The 17,500-nt window shown below is 43.4% G+C and overlaps 1 protein-coding gene across 1 annotated transcript in view; it reads left to right on the top strand.

Annotated features, from left to right (window-relative positions):
* LOC311116864 (patched domain-containing protein 1-like) overlaps positions 1 to 17,500 on the top strand; it is a gene marked incomplete at both ends in the record, with an annotated part of 78,283 nt that overhangs the window by 53,286 nt on the left and 7,497 nt on the right. Inside the window, 2 exons of the mRNA XM_084191893.1 lie at positions 6,973 to 7,614; positions 9,747 to 9,924. Coding sequence (XP_084048019.1) covers positions 6,973 to 7,614; positions 9,747 to 9,924 — 820 coding nt within the window. The remainder of the gene's footprint in view (positions 1 to 6,972; positions 7,615 to 9,746; positions 9,925 to 17,500) is intronic.

The raw sequence follows: 17,500 nt of genomic DNA, 5'->3' as shown, positions 1-17,500 counted from the left end.
GGACGACTTCATCGATGCACTTATTGATGAAGCCAGTGACTGATGTGGTGTACTCCTCAATGCCATCGGAAGAATCCCGGAACATATTCCAGTCTGTGCTAGCAAAACAGTCCTGTAGCTTAGCATCTGCGTCATCTGACCACTTCTTTATTGACCGAGTCACTGGTGCTTCCTGGTTTAGGTTTAGCTTGTAAGCAGGAATCAGGAGGATAGAGTTATCGTCAGATTTGACAAATGGAGGGCGAAGGAGAGCATTTTACGCATCTCTGTGTGTGGAGTAAAGGTGGTCTAGAGTTTATTTTCCTCTTGTTGCACATTTAACATGCTGGTAGAAATTAGGTAGAACAGATTTAAATTTCCCTGCATTAAAGTCCCCGGCCACTAGGAGCGCCACCTATGGCCTTATACAGCTCATTGAGTGTGGTCTTACCTCAGGCGAGCAAAACCTAGAGACTTCCTTAATATTAGATTTCGTGCACCAGCTGTTGTTTACAAATATACATTTTCTATCTTGCCGATGCAGAGTATATATCGCCAGCTGTATGTTATCCATGTCGTCGTTCAGCCACGACTAAGTGAAACATAAGATATTACAGTTTTTAATGTCCCGTTGGTAGAATATCTGTGATCTTAGTTCGTCTATTTTGTTATCCAATGATTGTAAATTGGCTAATAGGACTGATGGTAGAGGCAGATTACCCACTCGCCGTCGGATCCTTACAAGGCACCCCGACCTACGTCCTCGATATCTGTCTCTTTCTCATGCGAATGACAGGGATTTGGGCCTTGTCGGGTGTCTGAGGAAAGTCCTTTGCGTCCGAATCGTTAAAGAAAATATCTTTGTCCAGTACGAGGTGAGTAATTGCTGTCCTGATATCCAGAAGCTCTTTTTGGTCATAAGAGACAGAGGCAGACACATTATGTACAAAATAAGTTGGTTAGGAGCCCGTAAAACGGCAGCCATCTCCTCCGGCACCATTCTGTGTCTCTGGCAGTCCTATGGGCGAATCTGGGTTTGGCGGATGCCAGGAGAACGCTACCTGCCCCAATGCATAGTGCCAACTGTAAAGTTTGGTGGAGGAGGAATAATGGTCTGGGGCTGTTTTTCATGGTTCGGGCTAGGCCCCTTAGTTTCAGTAAGGGAAAATCTTAACGCTGCAGCATAGTTGCAATTCTGTGCTTCCAACTTTGTGGCAACAGTTTGGGGAAGGCCCTTTTCTGTTTCATGACAATGCCCCCATGTAGAAAGTGAGGTCCATAAAGAAATGGTTTGTCAAGATTGGTGTGGAAGAACTTGACTGGCCTGCAGAGAGCCCTGACATCAACCCCATCGAACACCATTGGGATGAATTGGAACGCTGACTGCGAGCCAGGCCTAATCGCCCAACATCAGTGCCCGACCTCACTAATGTTCTAGTGGCTGAATGGAAGCAAGTCCCTGCAGCAATGTTCCAACATCTAGTGGAAAGCCTTCCCAGAACAGTGGAGGCTGTTATAGCAGCAAAGGGGGGACTAACTCCATATTAATGCCCATGATTTTTTTTTTCTATGGTCAATAATATCAAAGGCTGCAATGAAATCTAACAGTACAGCTCCCACAATCTTCTTATTATCAATTTCTTTCAACCAATGATCAGTCATTTGTGTCAGTGCAGTACATGTTGAGTGCCCTTCTCTATAAGCATGCTGAAAGTCTGTTGTTAATTTGTTTACAGAGAAATAGCATTGTATTTGGTCAAACACCATTTTTTCCAACAGTTTGCTAAGAGCTGGCAGCAAGCTGACATGTCTGCTGTTAGAACCAGTAAAGGCTGGCTTTACCATTCTTGGGTAGCGGAATGACTTTAGCTTCCCTCCAGGCCTGAGGACAAAGACTTTCCTCTAGGCTCTGATTAAAGATATGACAGATAGGAGTGGCTATAGAGTCAGCTACCATCCTCAGTAGCTATCCATCTAAATTGTCGATGCCAGGAAGTTTGTCATTATTGATCAATAACAATCATTTTTCCACCTCTCCTACACTAACTTTACAAAACTCAAACTTCCGATGCTTTTCTTTCATTATTTTTGTTTTTTTATGCATGAGTACGATGGCTCACTGGTCATTGTTGGCATTTCCTGCCTAAGTTTGCCCACTTTGCCAATGAAGTAATCATTAAAATAATTGGCAACATCAAATGAAAAAGCCATCTGATTTGATGAAAGATGGAGTTGAATTTGTCTTTCTGCCCATAATTCCATTTAAAGTACTCCAAAGTTTTTGATCTTGGCTTCATAATACAGTTTCTTCTTCTTTTTGTTGAGTTTAGTCACATCATTTCTCAATTTGCAGTAAGTCAGCCAGTCAGATGTGCAGCCAGACTTATTAGCCACTCCTTTTGCCCCGTCTCTTTCAACCAGACAGTTTTTCAATTCCTCATCAATCCATGGAGCCTTAACAGTTCTAAAAAATCAAATAAAATCAAATGTTATTTGTCACATGCGCCGAATATAACAGGTGTAGACCTTACAGTGAAATGCTTACTTACAAGCCCTTAACCAACAATGCAGTTTTAAGAAAGAATACCAACAACATCAAAAATCACAAAAAAATACGGCAGCCATCCCTTCCGGTGAAATCTCGTCAATCCGTCAATCTGGCGCCATTTCATCAATTCTAACAGTCCGTGTCTTAACAGGTGCATGTTTATCAATAATTGGAAGAAGCAATTTCATAAATTCATCAAGTGCAGCGTCTGGATGCTCCTTATTAATCACATCAGACCAACAAATATTTTTAACATCATCCACATAAGAGTCAGAGCAAAATCTTTTGTATAATCTCTTATACACTATTTTAGGCCCAGCTTTTGGAACTTTGGCTTTCCTGGATATAGCCACTATATTGTGATCACTACATCCAATGGGTATAGATACAGCTTTAGAACAAAGTTCTACAGTATTAGTAAAAATATGATCAATACATGTGGATGATCTTGTTCCTGTAGTGTTTGTAAACACCTTGGTAGGTTGATTAATAACCTGAACCAGATTACAGGCACTGGTTACAGTGAGAAGCTTCCTCTTGAGCGGACAGCTTGATGAAAACCAGTCAATATTCAGGTTCCCAAGAAAGTACACCTCTGTATTTACATCACATACACTATCAAGCATTTCACACATATTATTTAGATACTGACTGTTAGCACTTGGTAGCCTATAGCAACACCCCAAAAGAAAAGGCTTTAGATGTGCCAGGTGAACCTGCAACCAGAACACCTCAATAACACTTGACATATGATTTTCTCTAAGCATTACAGGGATATGGCTCTGAATATATACTGCAACACCTCCCCCATAAGCATTCCTGTCTCTTCTATAGATGTTATATCCTTGTATGGCTACTGCTGTATCATCAAATGAATTATCTAAGTGAGTCTCAGAAATGGCTAATACTGTATGTGAATGTTAGCAAGTTATTGATTTCATTAACCTTATTTCTAAGGCTACATATATTAATATGGGATATGTTCAGCCCTTTCCTGGGTAGCTTATCAGATATATACATAATATGGAAAAGAGCAAACAAAGCAAGAGAAAACAATATACATTCAGCAGTCCATTAATCAGCTGGTGTGTGTGTGTGTGCTGCGGGGTTGAAGCTACGAACCCATAGGCTTGGCTCTCTCATCCCTTCCAGGCTTCTGGGAGGGAGGGTGGACAATGAGCCTGTCATAGCAGATGTATGCAATGTCCTCATGCGCTCTGGCAGCTTTCATGGCAGGGATAAGTTCTTTCCTCTTCTGGTGCACAGCTTCAGGATAGTCCTCGTTGAGGAAGATTTCGTTCCTCTCAAGTTCTTGACACTTTGCAGAACAGCTACCTTGTCCTTGAACCTCAGGAACTTGACCACTATCGGGCCTGTCACCTGTGCCGGTGGTGGGTTTTCCAGTCCTGTGGGTGCGCTCCACCTCAATCTTCCTGTGGTCCATCTTCAGTTCCTCCTAGTTCATTTATCTCACTTTGTCCTCAGACACTGTCCAGGTCTCATGTGGAGATTCTGCAATTCCGTCCACAACAATGTGGTTCCGCCTTGAATGTTCCTCGAGATAATCTGATTTCTCCGTCATTGTTATCATGGATTCACATACAGAACTGATGTCCTCTCTCAATGATTTACAGATCGCTGTCATCTTGCCGTTCTCCTGTTTAAACTCATCGAGCTGACCCTGGGAGAACTGCAAACTGTTCTTCAGGTCCTGGACCTTAGTTGACTCCACCAATATTTGGATAAAACACTTTAAGCTATTTTCTTGTTGTAACAACTGTTTGTAGAACTCTTTTAGTTTTTTTAAAGATCCTCCACCTGTGATAGAAGACACCACTGTCCTCAATGGTACTCCCGCCGGCTTTGGTAGCAACATAGGTTACATTGTTACTCCTCGCAGTTCCAGACAGTTCAGGTCGCAGGGAAGATTGGAAACAACAACAACAAACTGCAGGGATCTAGACAGCCACAAGCCCAGGACAATCCACGGTCCCAGCTACAATGGCCAACCGCGTCGTGGGCTGCGTTCAAGCCCTCAAGAAAACACTGCTAGCTTGATAGGCAGCTAGCTAGCAGCTAGGCTAGCTGCTACGCCAAACAGCTCCACAGACCCTTGGTCAGCAGGATCACTGGACAGATAGTAGTGGTCCCAGTAACTGATACCAACAGCTCCTCAGACCCAGCCTTGGTCAGCAGGATCCCTGGACAGATAGTAGTGGTCCCAGTAACTGATACCAACAGCTCCTCAGACCCAGCCTTGGTCAGCAGGATCACTGGACAGATAGTAGTGGTCCCAGTAACTGATACCAACAGCTCCTCAGACCCGGCCTTGGTCAGCAGGATCACTGGACAGATAGTAGTGGTCCCAGTAACTGATACCAACAGCTCCTCAGACCCGGCCTTGGTCAGCAGGATCACTGGACAGATAGTAGTGGTCCCAGTAACTGATACCAACAGCTCCTCAGACCCAGCCTTGGTCAGCAGGATCACTGGACAGATAGTAGTGGTCCCAGTAACTGATACCAACAGCTCCTCAGACCCGGCCTTGGTCAGCAGGATCACTGGACAGATAGTAGTGGTCCCAGTAACTGATACCAACAGCTCCTCAGACCCGGCCTTGGTCAGCAGGATCACTGGACAGATAGTAGTGGTCCCAGTAACTGATACCAACAGCTCCTCAGACCCGGCCTTGGTCAGCAGGATCACTGGACAGATAGTAGTGGTCCCAGTAACTGATACCAACAGCTCCTCAGACCCAGCCTTGGTCAGCAGGATCACTGGACAGATAGTAGTGGTCCCAGTAACTGATACCAACAGCTCCTCAGACCCAGCCTTGGTTAGCAGGATCACTGGACAGATAGTAGTGGTCCCAGTAACTGATACCAACAGCTCCTCAGACCCAGCCTTGGTCAGCAGGATCACTGGACAGATAGTAGTGGTCCCAGTAACTGATACCAACAGCTCCTCAGACCCGGCCTTGGTCAGCAGGATCACTGGACAGATAGTAGTGGTCCCAGTAACTGATACCAACAGCTCCTCAGACCCGGCCTTGGTCAGCAGGATCACTGGACAGATAGTAGTGGTCCCAGTAACTGATACCAACAGCTCCTCAGACCCAGCCTTGGTCAGCAGGATCACTGGACAGATAGTAGTGGTCCCAGTAACTGATACCAACAGCTCCTCAGACCCAGCCTTGGTCAGCAGGATCACTGGACAGATAGTAGTGGTCCCAGTAACTGATACCAACAGCTCCTCAGACCCAGCCTTGGTCAGCAGGATCACTGGACAGATAGTAGAGGTCCCAGCAACTGATGCCAACTGGGATCCAAACTCAAAAGGTAGCTAGCTAGTAACTTTTTCAATAGACTTTCCAAAACAACCAACTTTCCAAAACAACAAACCGAGCTCTCCCTTGTTCCGCATGTGGTGGAAATTCAACACCAGGGACACCTGAAGTCAATATTAAATGAATCACTCTTTATTTTCAGTTAACTGGAGAGGTTACAACAAACACTACACACTCAGTACAGGTCAATCAGAATCTCCTCCAGGGCGGTCCCTTCAGTTCGCTTATATATTGCTTACACAGACAAGTTATATTTGCATGATTTACATTATTCATTATTCATCATTAACGTTGGTTCATGCATATGACTGACCAATACCTCACGAGGCTTCTTCTCTCCAAGCTGAGACCTTGAAACTGAGATACCCCTTTCGGTTCTCAAAGCAATGTTCTGTGCGGACTGCCAAATTGCTTATACAGTGATAGTGAGGATTCCTCCCATGCACGATCAATCAGTCACTGGCATGAACCCAGCCGAATTGGTTATTAGAAAAGCAGCATTTATGCTAAACATACGATCTGTGTACAATCTGATACACACAAACATAACATTTTCCCTCACACCCGTTCAACAGGAAGTGAACAGCGATGACAGGAAGGGGGAGGCTTTCGCGGAACAAGGGAGACATACTTTTGGTCATGTAGTGTAGCTAGCTAGCTTTCAATAATGTATCAATATGACCTGACTAGTTAAAATACCTGCTGGCTAACATACCTGACTAGCTAAAATACCTGCTGGCTAACATTAGCTCGCTAGCATTTGAGGGCTGATAACCAAACAACATGACTGACTCTGTTCTCATAAAAGTTTGTGTAGTGCAAAAATAAATGAAGGATCCCACTATGGTGGGAATTCCTGTCATATCTGACTAGTGCAGTACTGCCTGTCCATGTGCTAGCTAACCTCAACAAACCCAGACGTGTCAGCATTCAGCAATGATCAGCTGGTGGTTGCATAGTAACGGTGTCACCAGCCCAAATCTAATCAGGCAAGCACCAGTTGTGAAACTTGTCTGCGCTGGCCCGTGTTTCCCCCTACCTGGCTGGAATTTGGCCCTGATTTAAAGTGCCAATGGAAACGGTGTGTGTGTGTTCCCAGGTGTCTCTGGGTCTGGCTGCGTCTCCTCTCACCAACCTGGAGGCTGTCCGGCTGTTCTGTCGCTGTGCTGCATTGGGCGTAACCGTTGGCTACCTTTACACCTTGTCCTTCTACGCCACCTGTCTGGTTGCCACAGGTTACCTGGAGACAGGTTACAGACACGGGTGTTTCTGTCGCCGTGTCCCCAAGAAGGGAGCGCTGGACACCAAGCCTCGCTGGTACCGCTGTCTCATGTACACACGGTACCAGGACGAGACACACTCACAAACTCACACACACACACCCAACTCTACACACACACACACACCTAATGCTGCGCACGCATACACACATACAGCGAATCCTGCACACGCACACGCTCACACACATACTCCCAACACTACACACACACATGATCATACACCTAACACTACACACGCTCACACACACACTCCCAACACTACACACATACATGCTCACACACACACTCCAAATACACACACCCCGACCCCCATCTCTGAACTGCGACCCCAGGACTCACACTTGTTGCTAGGCTGCGTGCAGCGTTGCTATGGAGACTGGATCACCAACACCTATGTGAAGCCCTTCATGGTTCTGCTCTACCTCGTATACATCTCCTTTGGCCTGATGGGCTTTCTACAGGTAACACACACACACACAGGCACACACACACACAGGCACACACACTCTACTGAGTCAACTAACTACTGATTCAACTGACTAACTCTACTAACTCTACTAACTCTACTAACTCTACTGACTACTAACTCTACTGACTACTAACTCTACTGACTCTACTAACTCTACTGACTACTAACTCCACTGACTACTAACTCTACTGACTACTAACTCTACTGACTCTACTAACTCTACTGACTACTAACTCTACTGACTACTAACTCTACTAACTCTACTGACTCTACTGACTCTACTGACTACTAACCCTACTGACTACTAACCCTACTGACTACTAACTCTACTGACTACTAACTCTACTGAGTCTACTAACTCTACTAACTCTACTGACTACTAACTCTACTGACTACTAACTCTACTGAGTCTACTAACTCTACTAACTCTACTGACTACTAACTCTACTGACTACTAACTCTACTGACTCTACTAACTCTACTGACTACTAACTCTACTGACTACTAACTCTACTGACTACTAACTCTACTGACTCTACTGACTACTAACTCTACTGACTACTAACTCTACTGACTACTAACTCTACTGACTACTAACTCTACTAACTCTGCTAACTCTACTGACTACTAACTCCACTGACTACTAACTCTACTGACTCTACTGACTACTAACTCTACTGACTCTACTAACTCTACTGACTACTAACTCTACTGACTACTAACTCTACTGACTACTGACTCTACTGACTCTACTGACTACTAACTCTACTGACTACTAACTCTACTGACTATTAACTCTACTAACTCTGCTAACTCTACTGACTACTAACTCCACTGACTACTAACTCTACTGACTACTAACTCTACTGACTACTAACTCTACTGACTGCTAACTTTAATAACTCTACTACACTACTAACTCTACTAACTCTACTGGCTACTAACTCTACTGACTACTAACTCTACTGACTACTAACTCTACTGACTACTAACTCTACTGACTCTACTAACTCTACTGACTACTAACTCTACTGACTACTAACTCTACTGACTACTAACTCTACTGACTACTAACTACTAACTCTACTGACTACTAACTCTACTGACTACTAACTCTACTGACTACTAACTACTAACTCTACTGACTACTAACTCTACTGACTACTAACTATACTGACTACTAACTACTAACTCTACTGACTCTACTAACTCTACTGACTACTAACTACTAACTCTACTGACTCTACTAACTCTACTGACTACTAACTCTACTGACTCTGCTGACTACTAACCATACTGACTACTAACTCTACTGACTACTAACTTTAATAACTCTACTACACTACTAACTATACTGGCTACTAACTCTACTGACTACTAACTCTACTGACTACTAACTCTACTGACTACTAACTCTACTGAATGTTAACTCTAATAATCCTACTGACTACTAACTCTACTAACTCTGTTAACTCTACTGGCTACTAACTCTGCTAACTCTACTGACTACTAACTCTACTGGCTACTAACTCTACTGGCTACTAACTCTACTAACTACTAACTCTACTGGCTACTAACTCTACTGACTATTAACTCCAACACTGCTGATTACTAACTCTACTAACTCTACTGACTACTACCTCTACTGACTACTAACTCAACTGACTACTAACTCTGCTAACTACTACTGACTACTTACTTAACTCTACTGACTCTACTGACTACTAACTCTACTGACTACTAACTCTACTGACTACTAACTCTACTGACTACTAACTCTACTAACTCTACTGACTACTAACTCTACTGACTACTAACTCTACTACACTACTAACTCTACTGACTACTAACTCTGCTAACTACCACTGACTACTTACTTAACTCTACTGACTCTACTGACTACTAACTCTACTGGCACTACAGATTACTAAGTCAACTGACTACTAACTCTACTAACTACTGACTACTAACTCTACACTGACTAATGACTTTACTAACGCTACTGACTCTACTGACTACTAACGCTACTGACTCCACTGACTACTAACGTTAAGAATTCTACTAACTCTAACCCCCAACAGTTATTAAGAATATATATAATATATAATATCATTTGTGTTGCAGGTGAGCCAGGGATCGGAGCCCAGTTCTCTGGTTGCTATGGATACAGGGACGTTGTTGTACGCTCGCGCCCAGCAGCGCTACTTCTCCTCCTACTCTCCTGTGATTGGCTTCTATGTCTATGAGAGCGCCCCCTATTGGAACACCTCGGTACAGCGAGACCTGCTGGAGTATGCTAAAGGTACTGACCTCTGACCTTTAACCCTGCTGGAGTACACTAAAGGGACTGACCTCTGACCTTTAACCCTGCTGGAGTACACTAAAGGTACTGACCTCTGACCCCTAACCCTGCTGGAGTACACTAAAGGGACTGACCTCTGACCTCCAACACTAACCCTAACCCTAACTCTGCTGGAGTACGCTAAAGGTACTGACCTCTGACCTTTAACCCTAACCCAGGGTTTCCAAAACTCGGTCCTGGGGTGCACGATTTGTTTTTTGCCCTAGCACTACACAGCTGATTCAAAGAATCAACTCATCATCCAGCTTTTATTATTTGAATCAGCTGTGTAGTGCTAGGTCAAAAAACAAAACGTGCACCCCTTGGGGTCCCCAGGACCGAGTTTGGAAAACACTGCCCTAACCCTATCCCTCCTTGAGCACGCTAAAGGTGTACTGACCTCTGACCCCTAACCTTGCTTGAGAACCTTAAAAGTACTAACCCTAAAGGCCATGATACACTGGCAATTTGTTGAGGCAATATTCCCAGGCAATGTTGCTGGCAACCAGATGGGGTATGATACACTGGAGCAGTGATGGGCAACAAGCAACATGGACATGAAGAATAGATTTCAGATAAAGCATAGATCCATTTCTAAATGAAATGTCCCATTTATTAATGTACGCCTTCAGAAAGTATTCACACCCCTGGACTTATTCCACATGTTGTTGTGTTCCAGCCTCAATTCAAAATTGATTACATATATCTTTTTCTCACCCATCTACACACAATACCCCATAATGAAACAGTGAAAACATGTTATTGAAAATGAAATACAGAAATATCTCATTTGCATAAGTATTCACACCTCTTTGCTCTGCAACTCCAAATTGAGCTCAGGTGAATCCAATTTCCTTTGATCATCCTTGAGATGTCACTACAACTTGTGGCCAATTCAATTGTTTGGACATGATTTAGAAACACCTGTCTGTATAAGGTCAACATGTCAGAGCAGAAACTATACCATGAAGTCCAAGGAACGCTCTGTAGATCTCTGAGATATAATTGTGATGAGGCGTGTATCTGAGGAAGGGTATAAAACAATTTCTAGAGTGTTGAAAGTTTCCAAGAGCCCAGTGGTCTCCATCATCGGGAAATTAAAAAGAAATATGGAACTACCCAGACTGCCTAGAGCTGGCAATCCACCCAAACTCAGCAACTGGGCAAGAAGGACCTTGGTCAGGGAGGTGACCAAGAACCCAATGACCACTCTGACAGAACTACAGAGTTCCTTGGCTGAGATGGGAGAACCTGCCAGAAGGACAACAGTCTCTACAGCACTTCACCAATCTGGACTTTATGGGAGAGTGGCCAGACGGAAGCCACTCCCCAGTAAAAGACACATGACAACCCGCATGGAGTTTGCCAAAAGGCACCTTAAGGACTCTCATACCAGGAGAAACAAGATTCTCTGGTCTGATGAAACCAAGATTGAACTCTTTGGCCTGAATGCCAAGCGCCATGTCTGGAGGAAACCTGGCACCATCCCTACAGTGAAGCATGGGGATGGCATCATGCTATGGGGATGTCTTTCAGCGGTAGGGACTAGGAGACTAGTCAGGATTGCGGGAAAGATGAACAGAGCAAAATACAGAGAGATCCTTGATGAAAACCTGCTCCAGAGTGCTCAGGACCTCAGACTGGGGGTGAAGGTTCACCTTCTAACAGGACAACGACCCTAAGCACACAGGCAAGACAACGCAGGAGTGGCTTCGGGACAAGTTTCTGAATGTCCTTGAGTGGCCCAGCCAGAGGCCGGACTTGAACCCGATCAAACATCTCTGGAGAGACCTGAAAATAGCTGTGCAGCAACACTCCCCATCCAACCTGACAGAGCTTGAGAGGATCTGCAGAGAAGAATGGGAGAAACTCCCCAAATACAGGTGTGCCAAGCTTGTAGCATCATACCCAAGAAGATGTAAGGCTGTAATCGCTGCCTAAGGTGCTTCAACAAAGTACTGAGTAAAGGGTCAGAATACTTACAGAGGCTTGCGAAAGTACTCAACCTGCTTGGCATTTTTCCTATTTTGTTGCCTTACAACCTGGAATAAAAATTGTGATTTTTGGGGGGTTTGTATCATTTGATTTACACAACATGCCTACCACTTTGAAGATGCAAAATATTTTTTATTGTGAAACAAACAAGAAATAAGACCAAAAAAAACAGAAAACTTGAGTGCGCATAACTATAGCTTTTTTCTGGCCACTCTTCCGTAAAGCCCAGCTCTATGGAGTGTACGGCTTAAAGTGGTCCTATGGACAGATACTCCAATCTCCGCAGTGGAGCTTTGCAGCTCCTTCAGGGTTATCTTTGGTCTCTTTGTTGCCTCTCTGATTAATGCCCTCCTTGCCTGGTCCGTGAGTTTTGGTGGGCGGCACTCTCTTGGCAGGTTTGTTGTGGTGCCATATTCTTTCCATTTTTTAATAATGAATTTAATGGTGCTCCGTCGGATGTTCAAAGTTTCTGATATTTTTTTAGAACCCAACCCTGACCTGTTTGGAGAGCTCCTTGGTCTTCATGGTGCCGCTTGCTTGGTGGTGCCCCTTGCTTAGTGATGTTGCAGACTCTGGGACCTTTCAGAACAGGTGTATATACAGTGGGGGGAAAAAGTATTTAGTCAGCCACCAATTGTGCAAGTTCTCCCACTTAAAAAGATGAGAGAGGCCTGTAATTTTCATCATAGGTACACGTCAACTATGACAGACAAAATGAGAAAGAAAAATCCAGAAAATCACATTGTAGGATTTTTAATGAATTTATTTGCAAATTATGGTGGAAAATAAGTATTTGGTCAATAACAAAAGTTTCTCAATACTTTGTTATATACCCTTTGTTGGCAATGACACAGGTCAAACGTTTTCTGTAAGTCTTCACTAGGTTTTCACACACTGTTGCTGGTATTTTGGCCCATTCCTCCATGCAGATCTCCTCTAGAGCAGTGATGTTTTGGGGCTGTCGCTGGGCAACACGGACTTTCAACTCCCTCCAAAGATTTTCTATGGGGTTGAGATCTGGAGACTGGCTAGGCCACTCCAGGACCTTGAAATGCTTCTTACGAAGCCACTCCTTCATTGCCCGGGCGGTGTGTTTGGGATCATTGTCATGCTGAAAGACCCAGCCACGTTTCATCTTCAATGCCCTTGCTGATGGAAGGAGGTTTTCACTCAAAGTCTCACGATACATGGCCCCATTCATTCTTTCCTTTACACGGATCAGTCGTCCTGGTCCCTTTGCAGAAAAACAGCCCCAAAGCATGATGTTTCCACCCCCATGCTTCACAGTAGGTATGGTGTTCTTTGGATGCAACTCAGCATTCTTTGTCCTCCAAACACGACGAGTTGAGTTTTTACCAAAAAGTTATATTTTGGTTTCATCTGACCATATGACATTCTCCCAATCCTCTTCTGGATCATCCAAATGCAATCTAGCAAACTTCAGACGGGCCTGGACATGTACTGGCTTAAGCAGGGGGACACGTCTGGCACTGCAGGATTTGAGTCCCTGGCGGCGTAGTGTGTTACTGATGGTAGGCTTTGTTACTTTGGTCCCAGCTCTCTGCAGGTCATTCACTAGGTCCCCCCGTGTGGTTCTGGGATTTTTGCTCACCGTTCTTGTGATCATTTTGACCCCACGGGGTGAGATCTTGCGTGGAGCCCCAGATCGAGGGAGATTATCAGTGGTCTTGTATGTCTTCCATTTCCTAATAATTGCTCCCACAGTTGATTTCTTCAAACCAAGCTGCTTACCTATTGCAGATTCAGTCTTCCCAGCCTGGTGCAGGTCTACAATTTTGTTTCTGGTGTCCTTTGACAGCTCTTTGGTCTTGGCCATAGTGGAGTTTGGAGTGTGACTGTTTGAGGTTGTGGACAGGTGTCTTTTATACTGATAACAAGTTCAAACAGGTGCCATTAATACAGGTAACGAGTGGAGGACAGAGGAGCCTCTTAAAGAAGAAGTTACAGATCTGTGAGAGCCAGAAATCTTGCTTGTTTGTAGGTGCCCAAATACTTATTTTCCACCATAATTTGCAAATAAATTCATTAAAAATCCTACAATGTGATTTTCTGGAGAAATAAAATCTCAATTTGTCTGTCATAGTTGACGTGTACCTATGATGAAAATTACAGGCCTCTCTCATCTTTTTAAGTGGGAGAACTTGCACAATTGGTGGCTGACTAAATACTTTTTTTGACTTCTGAAGGTAATTGGTTGCACCAGATCTTATTTAGGGGCTTCATAGCAAAGGGGGTGAATACATATGCATGACCACTTTTCCGTTATATATTTTTTGAGCATTCTTTTGAAACAAGTTATTTTTTTACCAATTTGGACTATTTTGTGTATGTCCATTACATGAAATCCAAATAAAAATCCATTTAAATTACAGGTTGTAATGCAACAAAATAGGAAAAACGCCAAGGGGATGAATACTTTTGCAAGGCACTATAAGTAAATGTGATATTTCAGTTTTGTATATATATATATAAAAACCTGTTTTTGCTTTGTCATTATGGGGTATTGTATGTAGATTGATGAGGATTATTATTTGTTATATCCATTTTAGAATAAGGCTGTAACATAACAAAATGTAGAAAAAGTCAAGGGGTCTGAAGACTTTCCTAATGCTCTGTATTAAGCCATGGAGCACGTTCTGATTGGCCAGTGAGGGGCCAAGCCTCGACACACCCACAACTTGTTTATTCATCAAAACCCAGTCCTTTCACGCCAATGCCAGCATCTGTGCCGATAATTGTGCTTGTGAAAATAGCACAAATATTTCTGACACACCCCTGAACCACCCAGCGCTTAGATTGACCATTCCGTTAGGTTTGTTAAAATAGAGACATTCCTCTTTTTTTTTTCTTCACATCAAGTTATTAATTCATAGAAAACATTTATAAATATATTTTAAAGGTCCCCCCCACCGGCAATCTGATAGCATGTAAAATCAATCATCAGATAAAAACAAATAAATATTGCATAGTAAATCTACTGAACAATACATCATATAGCCTCAAAAATAGTTTCAGATTATTGATACACGTTAAGGCCCATTGACTTGTCCAGAGTGGACACCTTGGCCCTGTCGTTCCTGGCCGTGGAGAGCTCCATGTTCCTTAAACGTGACCAGCCATTGTTGGTAACTGATGAGGTGGAATCCACCTTCCCACGGGGGGCCAGTATGAAAAAATAAATAAATAATGTATACACTCACTAACTATAAGTCGCTCTGGATAAGAAGCTAAATGACTAAAATGTAAAGTACAGAGATGACATCGTTGACTTTCCCCCAGAATTCAACCGCCCAAGGCATTTCCATTTCCAAAGGTCCCCTGTGGTACAGAACTCACATAATGGCGATGGACTAATACCCATGTGATGTCTTTTTTGATAGGTTCTATAGGAAGTTTTCAAATTAATTAATTGGTGATTTGGTTTTTAGATTATCCAATATATTTTTCCATACTGTCTCCCAATTTATTTGTCTGTCGGAAAGTGTAAAATCTTTTTTCCAATACAGTGGATAGAATTAATGGTTTTTGTGCGACTATAATAGAACTATAGATATCAGAAACAACTCTTTTTGAGGAGCGTTTGTCTGTTAGAAGTTTGACCAATGGGTGTACTGGTAATTCTGCTCCCCAGGGGACCCCATAGGCTCGCATGGATAGGCGGAGATTTCCTGGAAACTGAGGAGAATATGGATGGGGCCAACATAGATGAACTCTTAAACTCTGTTAAATCCAAGGTCCAGTCAAACGTTTGGACACACCTACTCATTAGTTTGGAAACACCTACTCATTAACAGGCATACCTTCTTAAAAGTTAATTTGTGGAATTTCTTTCCTTCTTAATGAGTTTGAGCCAATCAGTTGTGTTGTGACAAGGTAGGGGTGGTATACAGAAGATAGCCCTATTTGGTAAAAGACCAAGTCCATATTATGGCAAGAACAGCTCAAATCAAAATCAAATCAAATCAAATCAAATTGTATTTGTCACATACACGTGTTTAGCAGATGTTATAGCGGGTGTAGCGAAATGCTTGTGCACAAACTATAGTTTTACAAGTCGGTTAGGACATCTACTTTGTGCATGACACAAGTAATTTTTCCAACAATTGTTTACAGACAGACAAGGAGGCCTACAAACCTGACTCAGTTACACCAGCTCTGTCAAGAGGAATGGGCCAAAATTCACCCAACTTGTTGTGGGGAGCTTGTGGAAGGCTACCCGAAACGTTTGACCCAAGTTAAACAATTTAAAGGCAATGCTACCAAATACTAATTGAGTGTATGTAAACTTCTGACCCACTGGGAATGTGATGAAATAAATAAAAGCTGAAATAAATCATTCACTCTACTATTATTCTGACATTTCACATTCTTAAAATAAAGTGGTGATCCTAACTTACCTAAGACAGCGAATTTTTACTAGGATTAAATGTCAGGAATTGTGAAAGACTGATTTTAAATGTATTTGGCTAAGGTGTATGTAAACTTCCGACTTCAACTTTAATACACACAAAACTAGTAAGGAATGGAATTTAAGAAAATATACATATATGGACAAGCAATGACAGAGCGGCATGGACTATGATACAGTAGAATATTATAGAATACAGTATATACATATGAGATGAGTAGTGCAAGATATGTAAACATTTTTAAGTGACTAGTGTTCCATTTCTTAAAGTGGCCAGTGATTTCAATAGGCAGCACCAGCCTCTAATGTGCTAGTGATGGCTATTTAACAGTCTGATGGCCTTGAGATAGAAGCTGTTTTTCATTCTCTCGGTCCCAGCTTTGATGCACCTGTACTGACCTCGCCTTCTGGATGATAGCGGGGTGAACAGGCAGTGGCTCGGGTGGTTGATGTCTTTGATTATCTTTTTGGCCTTCCTGTGACATCGGGTGCTGTATGTGTCTTGGAGGGCGGGTAGTTTGCCCCCAATAATGCGTTCGGCAGACCGCACCACCCTCTGGAGAGCCCTGCGGTTGCGGGCAGTGCAGTTGCCGTACCAGGCGGTGATACAGCCCGACAGGATGCTCTCAATTGTGCATCTGTAAAAATGTGTGAGGGTTTTAGGTGCCAATATGAATTTCTTCAGCCTCCTGAGGTTGAAGAGGTTCTGTTTCACCTTCTTCACCACACTGTCTGCGTGGGTGGACCATTTCAGTTTGTCGGTGACGTGTACGCCAAGGAACTTGAAGCTTTCCACCTTCTCCACTGCGGTCCCGTCGATGTGGATAGGGGGGTGCACCCTCTTCTGTTTCCTGAAGTCCACGATCATCTCCTTTGTTTTGTTGATGTTGAGTGAGAGGTTATTTTCCTGGCACCACACTCCCAGAGAACTCACCTCCTCCCTGTAGGCGGTCTCGTCATTGTTGGTAATCAAGCCTACTACTGTTGTGTCGTCCACAAACTTGATGATTAAGTTGGAGGCGTGCTTGGCCACGCAGTCATGGATGAACAGGGAGTACAAGAGGGGGCTGAGCACGCACCCCTGTGGGGCCCCAGTGTTGCATCAGATGACCT

The sequence above is a fragment of the Coregonus lavaretus genome, assembly GCF_964263955.1.
Source record: "Coregonus lavaretus genome assembly, contig: HAP1_SCAFFOLD_190, whole genome shotgun sequence".
Taxonomy (NCBI): Eukaryota; Metazoa; Chordata; class Actinopteri; order Salmoniformes; family Salmonidae; genus Coregonus; species Coregonus lavaretus.
Note: the sequence above shows the minus strand (reverse complement) of the source record. Positions and strands in the feature narration are given on the sequence as shown.